At 43.2% G+C, this 18,208-nt stretch overlaps 1 protein-coding gene across 1 annotated transcript in view; it reads right to left on the reverse strand.

Moving 5' to 3' along the window:
* Nucleotides 1-18,208, reverse strand: part of AFF3 (ALF transcription elongation factor 3) — a gene marked incomplete at its 3' end in the record, with an annotated part of 327,368 nt that overhangs the window by 27,669 nt on the left and 281,491 nt on the right. Inside the window, exons 10-13 of the mRNA XM_082014341.1 lie at nt 17,201-17,369; nt 7,821-8,882; nt 5,143-5,267; nt 1,546-1,747 (exon numbers count right to left, since the gene is read on the reverse strand). Coding sequence (XP_081870467.1) covers nt 1,546-1,747; nt 5,143-5,267; nt 7,821-8,882; nt 17,201-17,369 — 1,558 coding nt within the window. The remainder of the gene's footprint in view (nt 1-1,545; nt 1,748-5,142; nt 5,268-7,820; nt 8,883-17,200; nt 17,370-18,208) is intronic.

Genomic DNA, 18,208 nt, shown 5'->3' on the forward strand with positions numbered 1-18,208 from the left:
CTAGGCTATGCAGAAAATCTCAGAGAAATGCATTTGCTAAGGGTGTGGATCATAAAGCAATCATCTTCTACTTTTGATTTCCAGCACATTTGCCTGTGAAGGAATTTAAATTGTTTTCAAGACATCCTGTGAAGAATCATATAATTATAATTCTGAATGGGTTATAAACCTCTAAACTTATGTTTTAGAAGTTAAAATGTTTAAAAATTTACATTTAATCCATGAAAAAAATAAATTAATCACTATGATATGTTAAAATGCCTTTTTATTGGAATATTTTTATGTAAATAATTTTATTTCAGTTTACCACCTGTGAGAAATTCTTGAAACAGACAATTTATGATAACTTGGTTTTTATAAAGTGTCCAAAATGAAGATTATAGTTACTACTTCCCCCTCTACTCTAAAAATATACTTAAGTATATACATATGTGTATGTACACATATATGATACATATGTGTATGTATACATATATCCATGCATACATACATACATACATATATACATTAACATATACTGTGGGGTCAATTATTATTCCTACAGCAAAAGTGGCTGGAAGAGACCACTGCTACAATTCAGGTAGTTTGTTTTCCTGAAAGTTGCTTAGGCACTAATACTTAGGCTTTTGAAGACTCTTATGTATCAAATAACAAATTCGACAAATAGATATAGGATGAAATATATAAATGGCTTTTGTAGCAAGGGAAGGAGCATGGGCCTTTCCTAACAGCCTGACTAGGTGCTCCAGCTGTGGACATCAACATGATGGTACTCAAATTGCTTCTTCAAGGTATTTCACACAAAGCAGAAGAGCTTCAAGGGGGGGAGTGACAATATTCTGCCCTTGATTTTCTCCCCACAGTGTCCTGTAGGCTGGAGGGTAGGGTACTATTTTGAGAGGTGAGAGAGATACGTGATTTCCCTCAACCAGAAATGCTAACTGGCCCTTTACTCCATCATCCTCATCACAGAGCTCATTCATAAATGGGGCAGCATCTACTCGTCTTGCTCCGTGCTCTAAAGGCAGTGGCCACCACCTGGTGTAGTAATAAGGCTTTATCTGGAAGGGCGGTCTGGACACATTTAGTGTGATCAGGTGTGATTTAACATGAGGCTGATGCTAAGCTGTTCACTGGTGTCAAGAGTAAGTAGAAGTGTCTGAGAAAGTTGGTTGTAAGAGGCATAGGAGAACTTGTCTGCAGGCACGCCTAGGGTTAGGTGGTGGCTGAGTAGCAGCCTTATGCACCACACTTTTGGATGCCGGGGCCTTGCATCGTGCCCAAGCAATACTAAAGCCATTTGTTCTGGGCTGTTAGCTTTCACTTTTTGCTTATGTAGCCTTTGGTATTTGCCTGCTTTACAGCCTGACCCCTTTACTTTCTTCTGTGCCTTGCTAAACTCCAAATCGGAAAAACTGAACTTACAATACAACATTCATTATGACAATTTTTTTGCATAACGTTCTGCAAAACTATCACGGACTGCAATACAAAGTGAAAAATATGCAGCTAGGCTTTATGTTGTGAACAGCAGCATAAACTTACATTGAAGTCTCCAGGATGTGGCTGTGACTGGATTTCACCCTTATGTTTTTTGCTGGAGGAGATGGAAGGTAATACACTGCTGCCATTAGGTCTGCTGGAGGAAGTTAAATCATCGTTGGAGTATTTGTGTTTTGATGCATCAGAGAGGGGAGAGACGGGTGACCGAAGCATTTTCTCATTTTTATTTATTGGTATTGCCAAGCTGGAAATGGAAATTACAGTAATGGAGTGTCACAAAGCTGGCTTTGAGAAAGGTAAATGTTTTATATATTACCAAAACTTTGAATTTAAAACCTGCTGGCAGGATAAAGTCTATTGGTATCGGGAAACAAGCTTACAGTGTTGGGACCAAGAGTTCATTTACAAATTTGTATCATGTTTCTCCTCTTTCCCTCCAAGGCAAATTGTAATTCTGGAGTTAATATAAAGTCTGTATCAGAGTACTTGAAAAAAAACCACAGAGATAAATGGCCACTTGCTCGCCATTTCTTAAGGGATAGCTGGAGATGAAGATTAGGCTCTGAAGTGTAAGTTCAGGTTATGGAGCCCTATTTCACCATTACAGGTGACAATTTATAAGCCACGGCAATAAAACCATATGTGAACTAAAACAGGAAATGTGTTTAAAGATGACTGGTTTGTCTTTGTGCTCGATGCCCAGCCAGCACTGGTAGCACTGTTCATTCTAATCTAAAACAGATTTTGAAGACAAAGAAAGATACGCTGGTACTGCAGACAAAAGGAAACATACGCAAACAGTAGATGCAGAGAAATGTGAGCAGCTCTGTCTTCTAAAGAAGAAAGCTGTAACACAGACAGTATTTTCAGCCTTCATTTATTTGGGAGAAGCTTTGGATGAGGAGAAGTCAGACAGAATGTAAAAATATGCCCAGAAATAAACTTCAGATGCACTAATTTGAAGAAAATATTTAGCTGAAAATCTTAAAGCAACACACACAAAATAAAAGGTTTTTTAAGGTGACAGTTTGCATTAAGACTAAAACTGTGATTAAGGTCAGAGAGACTATTTTAACACAATACCTTTCCTTGTCACATTCCCCTTTATTCAGCCTATTACTTTTTATGGACAATTCTCACTTCTTTATAGTTACTGTATCAGACAGTATACACTTAATGGAATCACAAAAAAGAATATGGTACAAACTATACTTTATTTCTGCACATCATTTCAGGGAACAGAGCTAATTAAATGTGCTCTTATCATACATTTGTCCATTTATCTGGCAAGTCTTTAAAAAATAGCTGTGAAAGAAACCATGAATCGTAATTCAGAACCTTTCCCGTTTCCCACAGTGTAGTACCTCTAAAACACAACGTGAACTGTTTTGCTTTAATGACCAATGGTGTTTATGAAAGCAAGAATCAGGATGTGTGAGATGGACAACTATGCCCTTCTTCTCCCCCTAAAAAAAATAAAATCTTTAGCACTATTTTGAACGTGCAGCCTGACGCTGTCATTTCTTTTCCTCTTTTCAAACATCAACCCATACCTTGACTAGCCATGGGTATACATCACTGTCAAAGTGCAGGCCTAACGCATCCAGGAGAAGCCATAGCTCTTTGGAAGTGTACCCAACCCTCAAAAGCTTGTCCCGGAGCTTGTGAGGAGTACGTGCAATTTCTAGTTGTGCTGCAGACCTTCAACCTGGCCTTTGGTACATTGCACAGGGCCCACCTAAATGTACTGTGAGCAGCCAAACTGCAGCAGCACCATCATCTTATACTGAGAAGACGTGCAGAACAACCTGCAGTGAGCTCTGGTCTGCTGGGAGTGGGCAGATTGTGGCACCCAAGGTAGGTGCAAGATATTTTGGGTTTTGACATTTTTTGACGCTGCAGCCTTTCTTGTCGAACCTGGCCTTGCTCAGTCTACACCTCAGACTGTATCAGTAGAAAACGCTCATGTCTGAAGGTGTTTTCACTCCTCTCTTTGCTACCAGTCCTCAGTTGTACTGACAAAACTGTTTCTGTGGCTCTGCTGGGAGCTGAGTAATAATAACCTGGCCAAAAAAAAAAAAAAAAAGAAAAGAAGAAAAAGTTCTGGTTTCGGACAAGTTTCTTGAGTGAATTTACAGGAGACCCTCACAGGCAGCTATGGTGGCATAACTGGAGGGAGGATGTGCCAGCATGAGCAGCCGCTGGTTAGAAGAGGAACAGGAGGTCCTGACATCTGCACCGTTGGTTTGGCTACAGCCTCAGTAGCCTGTCCTCAGCTGTGGGAATATTAACATTTGGTATCATGTCCTACAGTAGCATAAACCACAGAAACATCTTGGAAGCAGGGCAGACCAGGGAAGAATTAGGAGGCAAATATACATTTAAGACCTTCTTCTTTGTTTCTTTAATGTACAGTTGCTACCAGGATTACTGAATATAATGTCAAGCAAAACACAAATTATTGTCCTGCTTCCAGGAAGCACAGAATTAACCCTGTGACATAGCAAGCTATGACAGCCCTGCTATTCTCTGAAAATGAATGCGCCGTAAAACATATGACACTGCGGTAACAGGAATGGCATGCCTGCATGCAATCACCCACAATAAAACAAACTGTTCTGTGTATTGTTTTCACTTTATGAAACATATGTGACATGTCAGGACAAAGAAATTGAATGCATATTTTTGAATAAGCACTATAGGTATTAGTTTTCTCCATGACTTCTTCCTGTATTAATGACAAGAATTGCTCAAACTCATCAGTGATGTGTACAACAGAAAAGCTTACTACAATAAATACAATTATTTTCTAACTTTAGCAGTTCTACCCTAAGAGATACCCTGCTACTACCAGAAAATGATTTTTTTTTTAAATACTGATGACCAGTATGTACTAAGCAGCATGCAGATGAACTCTGAAAAGATGCATGTCTAAGTTTGACTGCTGGAAGCCTCCAGAGAAACTCAGTAGGATTGATTTGACATTGATAGGGGTCTGTGTGCGTAAACCATTCCAGCAAATGCTAAATATTCATCATTCATTTCATGCCCTGCATCCTTTGAAAATCTCATTGTTTTTATAAAAAATCTGAGTTCCTTGTCCTAAAATACCTACTAGTTACACAGAATACATTGCTTGTAATCTCAAAAATATTGGAGCTCAAGAATATTCTGGAACTGAGTGTTGCAGGCATTGTTATGAATATTTTTCTTAATCTCTTCCATAGAGTTAAATAGATAATTGTATTTATACAATCAAACTTTGAGTTTGAAACTTGTAAGACTGTAAGGAAAGAAAAGGCTATAAGATGGTTGCCTATGTGAATTGGTACCTACAACAGAGTGTTTGGTAATATGTCTCGGACGATCGCATTGCCCTAGCTATAATTACTCATTCCATAAGCCTCACACCTGAACTCACAACTTCTTTGTGCAATAGGACAGAAATACAAGTATATAAATGTGTCAGGAGCTGCTAACTTGTTCATTAAACCAGAAGAAAGGAGAATGCAGTAGGTAATTTTTCAACATAAAATGTGATAATTAAAAAATAAATCTTATTAAAGGAAAAAATATCACACAGCATTAAACTGCAACTAGTTGTATGACTCAGTGGTAAATAAGAAGGAAAATGCTTACCTATTTTCATTCATATTGCAGTGATTTGCTGTTGTGATGCTGTGGGCAGAGGCAGCTAATCGTGAAGAACTCTCTCGCTCTAAGTGAGTTTTCTTGATGTCTCTGCACTCTTCCTCATTGTCACACTGAAAAAAGAGAAAAATAATAATCTTGCAGGTTTTGGATTTGCTACAGATCCAGAAGTATTTCAGCAAGTCAGGGGCTGGTATGTTCTGGCATTTTGGTACTAATGATGACACTTTCTTTGAGCATATACCTAAACATGGATCATAGATGATTGGTCCATGTCTTAAAAAAAAATGAAAGCTAAAAGAGGCAGTGTGTAAACAAAGGAGTAGAATATAAAACTTGAATTATTTCAACCACTTCCCCACTTGCACCTCGGGGTATTTTTTTTTTATATTGCCCTCTTTGCTCATCTCCTGTGTGCTTTTCTCTTGCTTAGTCCTCAACCTCATACCTCTTTTGCCTCTCCCTCTCTTTTTGTGGCACCAGTGACTATGCCTATAATAGTAAATACAACAGGTTATCAACTGGTCCTGAGGCCAACCAACATGGCATAGTTTGCACCCATGCACTCATCTCGCTCCTTTGAACCAAGGTATGCCACATTCGGACTGCCTTTTGGGAAGGGACCTTAGTGTGGTCCTGAGTGAGGGCCAAACACTGTCTGGCAGAACAGAAGTTGACCCAGGCCACAACGATGTTAGTAAGCACGTTAACAGTTAAACAAAGTGGGTGACTGCATGCCACCACTTGGGACTTCACCTATCTGACCTACTGGTATGAACATGGCCAATGTTTGCTGCCACTATTTAATAACATGTTTTGTTCCTTAGGTTCTATCATTGGCTCCCAATGTCCCTGCTTCCCCGATCTCCTGTGAAGTCCACACCCTTTTCACTTCCAATACTTCTCCAATTTCCAGTGTTGTCTGAGTTTTACTTATGATCTGTTGATTCTGCTGAATTTATTGCCTTGCTGCACAGCAAAAACATTTTTCGTGTTATCCACTGCCACTGTGGCTGCTGCCACAGGGTTCACATTGTAGCTTATTCTCCACAGGAGTGAAGATCACCTCACAGCTCAGTGCTTAGCCATCCTCCTCTGTCTCTATGTTGCCCATCTTGAGATCATGACAGAGGTGGAAGTAATAAGGACCTCTTTCTAATTTTGCAGTTATGCCCAATAATCCATTCTTATTAGTCTTATTCTTAGAGTCTTTTGGGAAGGGCGATCACATAGTGTGAGTTTGCATGGCAACTGTCCCATTGAGGGTCTTATTCCAGGCTGAGGGGCAATACGGTACTCCAGGAATGCCTTGTATTTATTATATCACTAAAACCACCAACATCAGCAATGTTTGAAAACAGAAGAGTAAAAGATATGTGCCACAGAAACTTGGATTAAGCATTTCTAGTATGACTGCATTTATTTTGCTCTTCTGTCGTGTCCTCCTGTTTCCTTCTGGGTGTACAGCCTGGCACTATCACACTGGTATCTCCTAAGACACAAAATATGCATCTTTTGCTTCTGCCACTCTGTGCTGGCCTGTTCCCCATAATTTTGTACTGTGCAATTACTTCCATGCTACTTCCTGAAGAAAATGCAGACAAATGCATGTCAAAGCTTATCAGGGCTCTCTGTTATGGCTCTACCAGTGACAAGAAAACGGTTGCCACCTTTAGATACTAAAAATAGAACCAAAACCTGAAAAAAAGATTAAAAAGGAAAGACTGCTTTAGATAAATGGTCCTCCAAAATATACAGATCAATCTGCACACGTACAGTGCTGCTCAGAGGGCAACAGATGAGTGCACAGTAAAACTGTCCAGAAATTGGGCAGATGGTAATTCCAGTTCAGAGTGACTTTTGGGGTCAGATCAGTACAAATGGACCAGAAAGCCTCCTCGGGGGACAGCTGTGGCCATGGGTTGGAGGGGGCTTTCTCCTTGGCATGACGGCCAGATCAGAAAGCATGCCAAAGAGGCAGGGCAGAGGGGTGGACGTGACCAGAGGGCTGTGCCCACCCAGCTGCTGTGACGGTGCTGCTGGGGAGGGGACAGGTAGTGGACTACATTCCCACTTCTACACCTGTCTTGAGAGCCTTGAGGTACAAGGGGGCCACTGGCATATGAGGGAGGCAGGTTGCAGAGCCAGGTAGGTCCCAGGTCTCTGCCACAAAGCTGGGGCTCCCTGCCAGGACTGAAAGGCTTGCCTCTTGTTGACAATCTGAGGGGAAAAAAGACACTGCCTCTTCTTTTTGCACTCATGCAGTGATGCTGTGCAGACCGTGACAAGATAGCCGATAGTTGTCCCTTTACCGACCTAAGCATCACCTCCAAATGCTCAGGTTTTGAGAGAAGCCTCAGGAGAGAAAACTACCCTACTAAAAAGGCAGTGCCTTCGCTAAGGCATGGAAAGCCACGTGCCAGCAGTGAACACTGTCTCCAAGGGGCTGTGATCCCTCTCAGTCAGGAGTTTCATCATCTCCTGCGATGGCATCTCCCCTGGGGCTTGGCTGGTTTCTACATGGTGAGTGGGGACAAAACCCAGCTCTGAAGTGCCTGCCTGGAGAAGACACCCCCATCGGGCACTGGACGCGGGCACAAGCGATGCTTGCCTCCCACTTGCCGGAGGCCCCCCTACCCAGTCCAGCTAGTCCCCCCAAAGCTCACCTTGCGTTTCCTTCTAGATTTCGGTAAACCCTTCTCTGCGGGGGGGTCAGCACTACTACCCTGCAGGAGGCTGGCCGCCTGGTTTGCTCCGGCGCTCATGGCCAGCGGCTCTTCGGGCAAACGCTCTGGAATCCTGGACAAAAGAGCCAAGTCAATGTTGACCCACAGTGACTTTACCTCATCACTGTCTTTCAGAGGAGACAGGAGCTCATTCCTACCGAAAGGAACCAGGGTGTAAAACTGTTCCTCCAGCTCCTTTGCTATTTCACTACTAGTCCTGGCATTAATGGAGCCAAAGGCACTGCAGCCACCGTGGGGTTTGCTGGCGGTGCTGGTCCCCGCGTCCTTGGCGCGCGGCTCGGCCCCAGTCGCTGCTGGCGCCTTGGGCAGCGGGCGCTCCTCCGGCTCCGACTCGGAGCCTGAGTCGGAGGAGGATGATGAGGACGAAGACTCGGTCTCGATGAACTCCTTGGATTTGGGCGCCGTTTTGCTTGGACCCCGGGCCCGACGCTTCTCGCCGGCTGTGGCCGAGCGGGGCTCCCGGCGGTGCCCTGCTCTGCAGCCACCGCTGTTGCCGCCGCTGCTGCTGCTGCCGGGCCGGGCCCTCGGCGCCTCGCCAGCAGTGCTTTCCAGAAAGCCGTGGCTCCCGGGGGGCTCCTCCGCCCCGGGGCAGTGGGGGCCGTCCCCAGCAGAGGTTCTCTCGGCTCGCCGCGGTGCCTTCTTCCCCGCTGCCCGCCTCGGAGGCCCGCCAGTGGAGGCGGGGGGTGACTTTTGTCGGCCGCCCTTGCTGCCCGGTGCTTTGTTGGCGGTCCTGGGCCGCGGTCCGTCCCCGGTGGCGGCGGCGGCGGTGGTGGCGGTGGCACGGCCCTCCTCACTGTGAGGCTCAACTGGGAGGGCGGCCGGGGTCTTCTCGCTTTCCTGCCGCTCCGCCTTCACGCGGCCGTAGTAGGGGTGGGCCTCCAGTGCCGGGCTGTCATGGTGGGTCAGGATGGGTGCTTTGTGCGGGGTGACTTTATTCAGCCACTTGTCCAGCTGCCACTTGTTGGATGAGGGCGGCTCGGGCTGAAAGGGAAACAGATGGCAACAAGCTTAGTGCTGAGACCTTGCTGCCCTCGCACCACTGAAATGCCGGGCCCCTCACGGCACTTCTGAGGTTTTCCTCTGGTCAAGGAGTCACCTCCAAGCCGTGACAGCCCTGTGGCTCTGGTCTTGTGTGGCGGGACGGGAGATGAGGGGCATGCCGCGCAAGTGGGGATATTTTTGGTTTCTGAATGAGGTCGGGAAGGAGGACAGCTTCCGCAATTCATCATTTCTAAGGATGATTCATGCAGCACTACTGGCATCGGCTTTCCTGGGAAATGCTCCCAAGTTTCCAAATAGAAGAGAATATAATGGTGATAGGAAGGGAGGAAAACAAGGCAGGGGTATGGCTAAGGCTAAGGGAGGAAAGCTAGGGATATGTATCTTGTGTCCTGCACCATCGCAATAAATGCAAAAAGTGTTTAAAAAGCATACAAAGAGGCATGTAATGAGGAGGTGGAGGGCTAACCAGGCAGTTCATGTAATCTGTCTGGTATTGATAAACCTGTGAGAGCCCACAAACATTTGTTGTGTGGTGGTATTGTCAAGTGCTCATTTTGTGAGTATTGTGCGGCTGTTAGTTTTTCTCTTCATTCCTGTCACAACACAATCAAGTTGTAAGAGAGCATCTAAAACACAATGGTGTTTGGACAGTGAAGAAGTAGGATAATTATGATTTCAAATGTAACCACAGCTCAGACAATGTTATTTCAAAACAATGTGCAAGTGTTTTCTAGTGCTTCTTGCAATCAGTAATTTGAATGTAATAAAATGAAGATGAAAGGCAAAATACCCCAAAAGAAATAAATGATGGAGTAGATGGTCAGCCATAACCTAATCCTGCAGAAGCTGATGTGCAAAGTCTCCTAATTTACTTAACTGGAACCAAAATTTGATCCACTAGGCAATAGCATATGAATAATCAAAAAGCATGTCATGAGTCTAACATGAAAGCCATCAATGCTCTGGAAGAAAGTTTGCTCAAGAGAGAATATCCACAGTCTCTAAGTTAAAAGACTCTCTTACTGAACTCCTTATTTAAAATAGGTGCCTGAGGGCAACACAGGTTTCCTGCATAGCCAAGGGCATCTCCAGAATCACCCACTGAGGGCTGTATTCACTACATGGAGCAAAGGCTCCGAAAATAAGCAAAAAAGTTACATATTGGAATTCATATGATACAAATATTTCTTCTTGCAAGGATGTCTAATTTACTCATTATTGAGCTAGCCAATACCTATGGGAAGTTTGCTGGATTGCCTTAACTTTATTTTTTCTTAAGCATACTCCCTAATATCTTACATGAGGAATTTCTTTCCTGAGCTGTAAATCTTGAAAATGGATGGGCAGTATTTCTCTTGGATGAAGATATATTTTTACATCTCTTAACTCTTTATCTAAGATAAACAGCATTTTTCTGATTGCTGCTGAAAATACAGATAGATTTGTTTGATGCCATTCATTGTGCACTGAATTAACTAGATATATAATAAAAGGTTCACTATACATGGGAGTCTTTACGCTGTTCAGGTGTATTTAAGGAAAGGACATACATCAGAAGCATGTGGGGAAAAATACACCTCTGCCCGTAAGTATAGGTCAGAGTGAGGGCAGCTTGAAAGTTCAAAAAAACTTCCAGCTTTTCTGTTACATTCCGTTTTGTCTCTTTATGTACCTTGTAATTCTTGAAAACAGTGGTTCACAAAATATGGATTTCAAGGGATCACAGTAAACCATCAGAAAACCGTGATTAACTGCTATAGTATCTTAACTTGGCAATATGGTACTTTTCTACAATGATATGTCTACTATTTAGGCAGAATAACTACAGTCCCACCAACCTACAATCAACTATGGAATCTAATAAAATGGTCAGCAATGTTGCCAGCTTTACTAATTTTGTCAGGAGTTTCAGGACACTTGTTATTTTTTCTCTTAAAAGCTCAGCTCTTAGAATCATGGACATCCAGGGTTTACATAAATAAAAATTCAAACCCTTGTGGCTGCTGAAAAACCCTTAAGAAGTCTCTGCTATAAAAACACCCTAAGATGCATCTGCTAAAAGCAAAAAGCCTGCAGCCCATAAGGTAAATTAAAAGAATCCAAATTTAAAAAAAAATCAGAATTTTAAAACTTTTCTCACTATTTTTGGACCCTGATACAGTTTTGGGATATTTGAGATTGTCAGTGTATGTGAGTGATGCCAATTCACTTTTGGAAGTAATTTATTCAATTCATTGCTCTAACTGAAAAGTACCATACTTTGAAATCACTTAAAAAAACAAGGTACTTTGCAAGAAAACAAAATCATCACAGCCAAGAATGAAGAGCAGGCCTAGTAAAAAAAAGGATTGGGAAAATTCACTTGAAAGTTTTCACCAGTCCACTTTACATACTTAACTGCAATTATTTGTGGGAGAAGAAGAAAATCACTAGTTCCCCAGTCCACACCACCGCCCTGGGCAGCTCACATACCATTCTATGGAAGAAAAGTTGGTTTGCTTGAGGTGGGACTTTTTCAACAGCATGTAAGGATGGAAATATATATGAATATATATCCAGAGTGATCAGGTAGCAGAATGGTCTCTGCTCCTTAGTTTTTTGTGTCGTGGAAATATGCTGCCCTCAAGACCTTGAAAATAACTGAGCAGTTTTTAATCGGCGTAAAGCTGGTGGTGCCTTGAGGGGCAGCAGCAATAGGAATAACAGCCTGTGGTGAAGCTGACTTGCAATGAAGCATGTGTTTGGCATGAAAACCCAAACCAGGAAACTTTCAAAGACAAAGATAGTTCCAGGGACCAATGCACCACAGATGTACGCATGTGCCAGGCTTCATCAAGAAACAGAAGGATGCGATACACTTCCTTAAAAATTGTGGGTGGATTCATCTGTACCACATAGACACCTATATATAAGCCAGTCAACGAGTTTCTTCTCCAGTCAGTGGACTACTCTTCTAGGGTGTGAAATGTTCCCTTTTGAAATAGACATCTGAAATAGGCCAGATGAGCTGGGTCCTAAAAATGTCTATTCCTCTCCACTGCCTGTAAAGGGGAGGCTGAGGTGATGAGCAGATGTAGGTATCTACAGCACAAGTGTCCAAGTTTAGGTGGGGTGACTCCCACACAGCGCATCTATATATCTCAGATCTCTTCAAGTCTACAAGTGCAACCAGAGGCACAAGCGGCATACATCCAAAAGAAACCTTTGTAAAAACATTATCCAGAAACACTTTCTGGGGTGAAGGGTTGTTAAACAATGTAAGTGTAATGGAGTCACTCTACCCTTGTTATTAAAAAATAGGGACTGAAGGTATAGCTAATACCACGGTAAACTTGAGGCATGACACCACTTCCATATAGAGATTAGATAGCCTATAATATGTACATGTACTTAGCCCACTGTGGGGTAGGAGTGAGCTATCAGTCATCCCTGCAGTATACTCTGCCTATTGTAAATCTACATACTAATTTACCCTTATGATAACTTGCTTGTGGTGCCCTGCTATCAAAGATTTCATTCAGGGCAACCCCCATACAAATGTGGTGCCTTTCCATTGTATTTAAGGCACAGATGGCGATGAGAAGATGATGATGATGATGATTACTACTACTACTACTTTATTATTACTATTACCATTACGGCTAGTGCTTTATCAAATTAGAACCAGGGATTCCCATGTGTTAGGCATGGCGCACACAATACTGTAAGAAGTAGTTCCTTCCACAGAGAGTTTTCTGGAAAGAAGGGAGAGTTTAGTTTGCAGTCTTTGTCAAAGATAGTCCACAGGACAGCTAAAGCCCATGAATCCTATTTGTAAAGGTAAAGATAGTGTCTACAGTTGGTCTAGTGGTAAAATCCCCTTTATCCCCTTTTCTTCTGAGTGTACCAGTCAGGAAATTGAATTGTGGCTCTATTTAAGATGGGAAGCAAAAACATTTTTGGAAAACAAGGCAGATACAGAAAACATACCCCTCCCACCCCGCAACCCTAAAACTACAGCTCTTCTTATCCTGCCTCCCTGTGCTGGTTTCAGCTGGGATAGAGTTAATTTTCTTCATAGAAGCTAGTGTGAGGCTCTGTTTTGGATTTGGGATGAAAATAATGTTGATAATGTGCTGATGTTTTTGAGTTGTTGCTAAGTAGTCAAGGACTGTCCAGCTTTTCATGCTGCCCTGCCAACAAGAAGGCTGGGGGTGCACAGGGAGCTGAGAGGGGACACAGCCAGGACAGCTGACCCAAACGGGCCAGAGGGATATTCCATACTATACGACATCATGCGCAGTATATAAAGCCAGGGGAAGAAGAAGGAAGGGAGGGACATTCAGAGTTACAGCTGTAACCCAAGTAACCATTATGCCTGATGAAGCCCTACTTTCCTGGTGATGACTAAACAATGGGAAGTGGTGAATGAATTCCTTGGGGTTTTTGCTTTGCTTGCCTGGGTGGCTTTTGCTTTACCTGTTAAACTGTCTTTATTTCAGCCCACGAGTTTTCTCACTTTCACCCTTTTGATTCTCTCCCCCATCCCACTGGGGGGAGTGAGCAACTGGCTGCGTGGTGTTTAGCTGCTGTCTGGGGTTAAATCCTGACACTCCCTAATGAAATCTATCAGTGAAGAAAGGCTGGTGAGGTGACAGAAACATGGCTACCAGTTAGCTAGCCTGTTAGATACACACATTCTTCCTATTTTCTGAGCTAAGGAGAAGAGAGCCAATGCCACACAGCAGGGATTCACAGGCAGTGGCTCCTCAGCCACTGGTACTGATGTCCAGGCACTTGAAGGACTTGATGCATACTGGTCAGGAGATGGCTCTCTGCTGATGAGAGAGGAAGGTGGGGAAGAGCATAACCTTACAAATAACTTCAGTCACAATGTGGGGACTTGAGGTGAAAGAGTATCCTATGATGATGGAATAAGCATGGACAAAAAGTATATGTGAATCCTTGAAAAAGAGGAAAAAACTTCAATGGTTGTGAACTAGTCACAACAGTGGAGGCTGCAAAGGACATTGCATCTGGTGCATGGGGCTGGTGGGGCCCAGGACAGGACACCTCTCTCTTCTGGCCTGGTTACTGTTGACTAGCTACTGACGCTTTGTCCCATGCGATGCCTTCTCTGCTTCCTTCCTGCCCATTTCCCTCCCTAGTCCTCCCTGCATACTGGGAATTCCCAGTTGTCTAACTAGATTCAGCCTTATTAAAGGTCTGCAGGATAATTCGATGGAACAAAGAACAAACAAACCAAAATATTGCTTTAGAAATGTAGCTCTTTTGGTGGACTTGACACCAAAGGTTTTTTTCTACCATCCAAAATAATTGCAAGGACACGATGTTCATTCCAGAGTCCTCGTTTATGATGTTAATTAAGGTCATGCAAAGAATTCATGACTTCAGCAAAGAAACAGGAGATAGAAGCCTTAGTCCTTTGTTCATAATTTCAGGTTTGGCAGTCCACAAAATTGTAACTACTCCCATTAATGTCTGAGGCACCTTAATTTGTCCACATCATTGAAACCAGTCTGAATGTTGTCTCCTGTTCTAGCTTAGCCATTATTCTTAGTTTACTGCAGACATAAAGTGTAGACAGCTGAGCTAGTCGGTACAGGCTCTAAATAGTCAATGGAAAGAAACAGACACTTTTAGGGTGCAATTCATCTAATCTATTTTATATGTATACTTTACAATGAGCTGCTTTTACACTCCAGGCAACTGCATTTAGACACCTGAGAATGACCCAAAGACCTCAAAATGAGATGAGGAAAAAAATACAGAAGAAATGAAACAGCAATTGAATTTCTATATAACCTCAAATGCAGAAGACACACTCTCCTAGAAATAAAAATCTTCGAGTATATGCATATAATATTTCAGATTATGGAAAAAAAAGAAAAAAATGAATGGTCTCATAATGGTCTGCAGATTTCCAGATTAAGTTCTTCCCAATCCAAATATGGATTTCCTGCCCAGCATTGTGCTGGAGTACCCAAGTTCATCGTACCCGAATTTATCAGTCTATGCTAAAGCAAAAGCAAAAAATGTATTTGCTTTTTCTGTCTTATCCAATAGATGAAATTCACTTTAAGACTAGGACTGGAATTGAGTCCACTACTCTAAAAAGTAGTGGAAGCTACTTTTAGAGATCTTTAAAGAGCTTCCGAGGACCTGTCTCTTTCCATTTACCAGGTAAGAACATGGCATATACTTTAGGAAGATGGCTTCACTGTGTGCATAAATGTAAGCTAACGCATTAATGCAAAGTAGATGGGATGTCCAGTCAGAGACATCACATAAGGATGTTTTGAACTGGTGCCGTCAGTCATACGGTGGGCCTGGGAATGCACTGACCCTTGCGGAAAGCACAGGTACCCTACTTCCCTGGGACATCCTGGCCCTATCCATGTGTGGCCTCTCCCATATCCCATCAAGACATGGCCTATGAAAACCACTGCAGCCGTCACATTTTCTGAGTCATTTACATTTTCGTACAAGCATGTTTCATACAGCATGTCCTAGAAGGCAAACCACATAAATGCAAAGAGACAAGCAATCTGTTGGAGCGGTGCAGCTGTTTCGTGACAATGATCACTGGAAACTCAGGCTCTGTACAAAAGTAGTTCCACAGATCTCAAGAGGGTATGTATAAAATGCTTAAGAGGAGGCACTTCCTCCACGTTTCCATGACTCTCAGTCTTGACTTCATGAAATCCATGACCTGCCTCAGTTAATTAACTTCCCACATTCCCTGAGGAATTGCTGCTCTCACGTCCAAGCAGCATTGGGTATCTGCCTTCATAGTAAACACTCCTCCCTTCCTGGGTACTATGCTTCTCCTCCTTTTATCTCATATTTCCTTCCCCCCACAATAATTCCTTCTCTTTCTTCTCTTTGTCCCTTTTCTTCCACTTTCTGAGATCCTGCAGGGAGAGGAGAGACGAAGCGTGAGATCCCTGCACTAATTCCAGCGGGGAAATAGGTAGAGAGAGAACAAGGTCTTAACGGGTCAGATGAGAGAGCTCAGAATGGGAGATAAGACATGGGGTAGCCCAGGGAGGGCAACAGGGAAGACAGACTGGAAGGAAGAGAATAGAGATGAAACGAAAGAGAACCAGCGAGAGAGATTTAGGAAAGGGGCAAAGTGAGAGGAAATTTAACTGGAAATGAATCTGAAAGTACTATGAAGGAAAGACAGAAAAGGAAGGTAAGTGTTAAATAAAGAACAAATGTGACAGAACCTGAGAAAAATATATTAAGGATGTTTCCACGAGTGCTGCCTTTTGCCTGTTGGGAAACATGGCCCCAAATAACTGAGCAAAAGATGAGGAAAGGCTTGCTGGTTATTCAGTATAATTTTTCAGGGTGAAAGAATAGGTGAGGCATAGTTTTGGGGGGAGGAGTCTGGTGACTGGATGCTTTATGTGGAGTAGGAAAATACACTGACTGTATTTCATGTGTATTTACAATCTTGCCGCTAGAGTTTGGAATATTTTTACATACATTAATGTGTGTGATGTGGCTGTGGAGTTTGTGGTTTTAAACTAAAGGTGTGTATTGACCAAAGCATGTAAAAATGTCAGTCCTGGTAGAAAAGCAGAGCAGATAAAGCAGCCTTGTCGTGTCTGTTGAGCACTCTGCAGAGGTGAAAGCACAAGGTGGCATAATGCTGGCAGCTTAATTGTAATTTGGCTAGGGCTTCTCTACATGTGGAAATTCTCAGTAGTAGCTTTCCAGACAACAAGTTTCGGCTTAATGTTTTGCACCATGAGTAATTCAGTTCAGTCCATTTTGGTGGTGGTTTAAAATAAATCACACAAAGGCAGCAGTAGCAGAGAATTATTCACTCAGAGAGTGAGGTGAGGGGAGTGCGTGAGTGAAAAACAACTGTTTTGCTTTAAAAATCCACCCTCAGACTGATTTTTATAATAGCTTCACTGTGTTCTCTCGCAGTGCCGGGAGCCCACATCAGGACTTACGCACTAAGCAAGCCATTGCTATGGAGGCAGAGTTGCATAAAACTTCAAGCAAGCTGTGAGCCTTGCAAGGCGCTCCACTCATCTCCAATTTGAGGAAAATATCACAGGGTTATTTCTTTCTTCATTTTTGTTTCAGATATTTAATCTGCCCCAGGATCCCCTGCCACTTGCATTTCACAGCATGTCAAGAGGAGGATCCTGGGTCTTCCTCTTCCATTTTTTTGTGTGTCTCCCCCCAGCCTCCTTGCGTTGGCTTGGCTGGAAAAAGGCCTGAGTGGGTGTAATAATGGATGGCCGCCCTAAATCATAAAGAGCAGAAGCCCTTACCTCTGGGCTGGAGTAATGCGAGGGCTTGCTGCCGTCACTCTCACTGGAGCTGCTTTCGCTCTCTGAGTCGGACTCTGAGCTGGTCTCGGATTCACTGGAGCTGCTGCTGCTCGACCCCTTGCTGGAGAGTCCCGAGGCTCGGGCGTTGGACTGCGGCACCACCAGGCTGCTAGCCCCACACGCAGCCCATCGCGGAGGGGGAGGGAAGAGAAGAAAACAGGAACATAAAAAACCCACATGTAAAACCCCTGGTATTCCAGGGAGCATACCTATCTGAACGCCTGTGAGCTCGTCTCTGCTAACAAATGGTGAAGCGAGTTCAACATTGCTTTATTATAACTGGGGGGAAAATATGGGGTTACCCTCATATCCGTTTAAATCCATAGCCTTTGCCACCTCTTCATCTGAGGGAGGGTCAAGTTTTCACTTCAGCTTGTCTCTTCTCATTCAACAGACATTTTAGGATATATTAAAAGTTTTGAACGTTAAAAAGCAGAGTATAGAACGCAGTCTTACGCTGTCTAATGAGCACTCTGCACAGAGGTGAAAGCAGGAGATGAAAAAGGTGAACAGTTAAGAAACGGAGTTGAACTCCACAGTACCAGTCATTTATAAGTAGTAATAGCAATAGCGATAATAATAATAATAATACATCCTCACTGGAGCTTCCGACCCCCGTCTTTTGTTCTGCACACTTCTTCAGCTACCCGTAAATGATGTGGTTACCTGTATATACCATCTTGATATTGACAATTGCAAGATCTAAGACTCTGATCCTGCAAAAACCTGAAGAGCTCAGGCTTGTGTTTTTGCACGTCAGCAGTGCAGTGCTGTCAGCAGGGCTACCTGCCTTCTTAAAAGTTATGTTTGCATGCAAGTGTTTGTATTATCACGCTTGACAGCAGAAGAAATGTATACTTTCCTGAAATCGTTGACCATGCATATTAAAAATATCACAGTCATAAAGACTCGAGTGTGAAATGTCCTATTAAGTCATCCAGCTTATTC

The sequence above is a fragment of the Phaethon aethereus genome, assembly GCF_964289735.1.
Source record: "Phaethon aethereus genome assembly, chromosome: 1".
In the NCBI taxonomy this organism is placed as follows: domain Eukaryota; kingdom Metazoa; phylum Chordata; class Aves; order Phaethontiformes; family Phaethontidae; genus Phaethon; species Phaethon aethereus.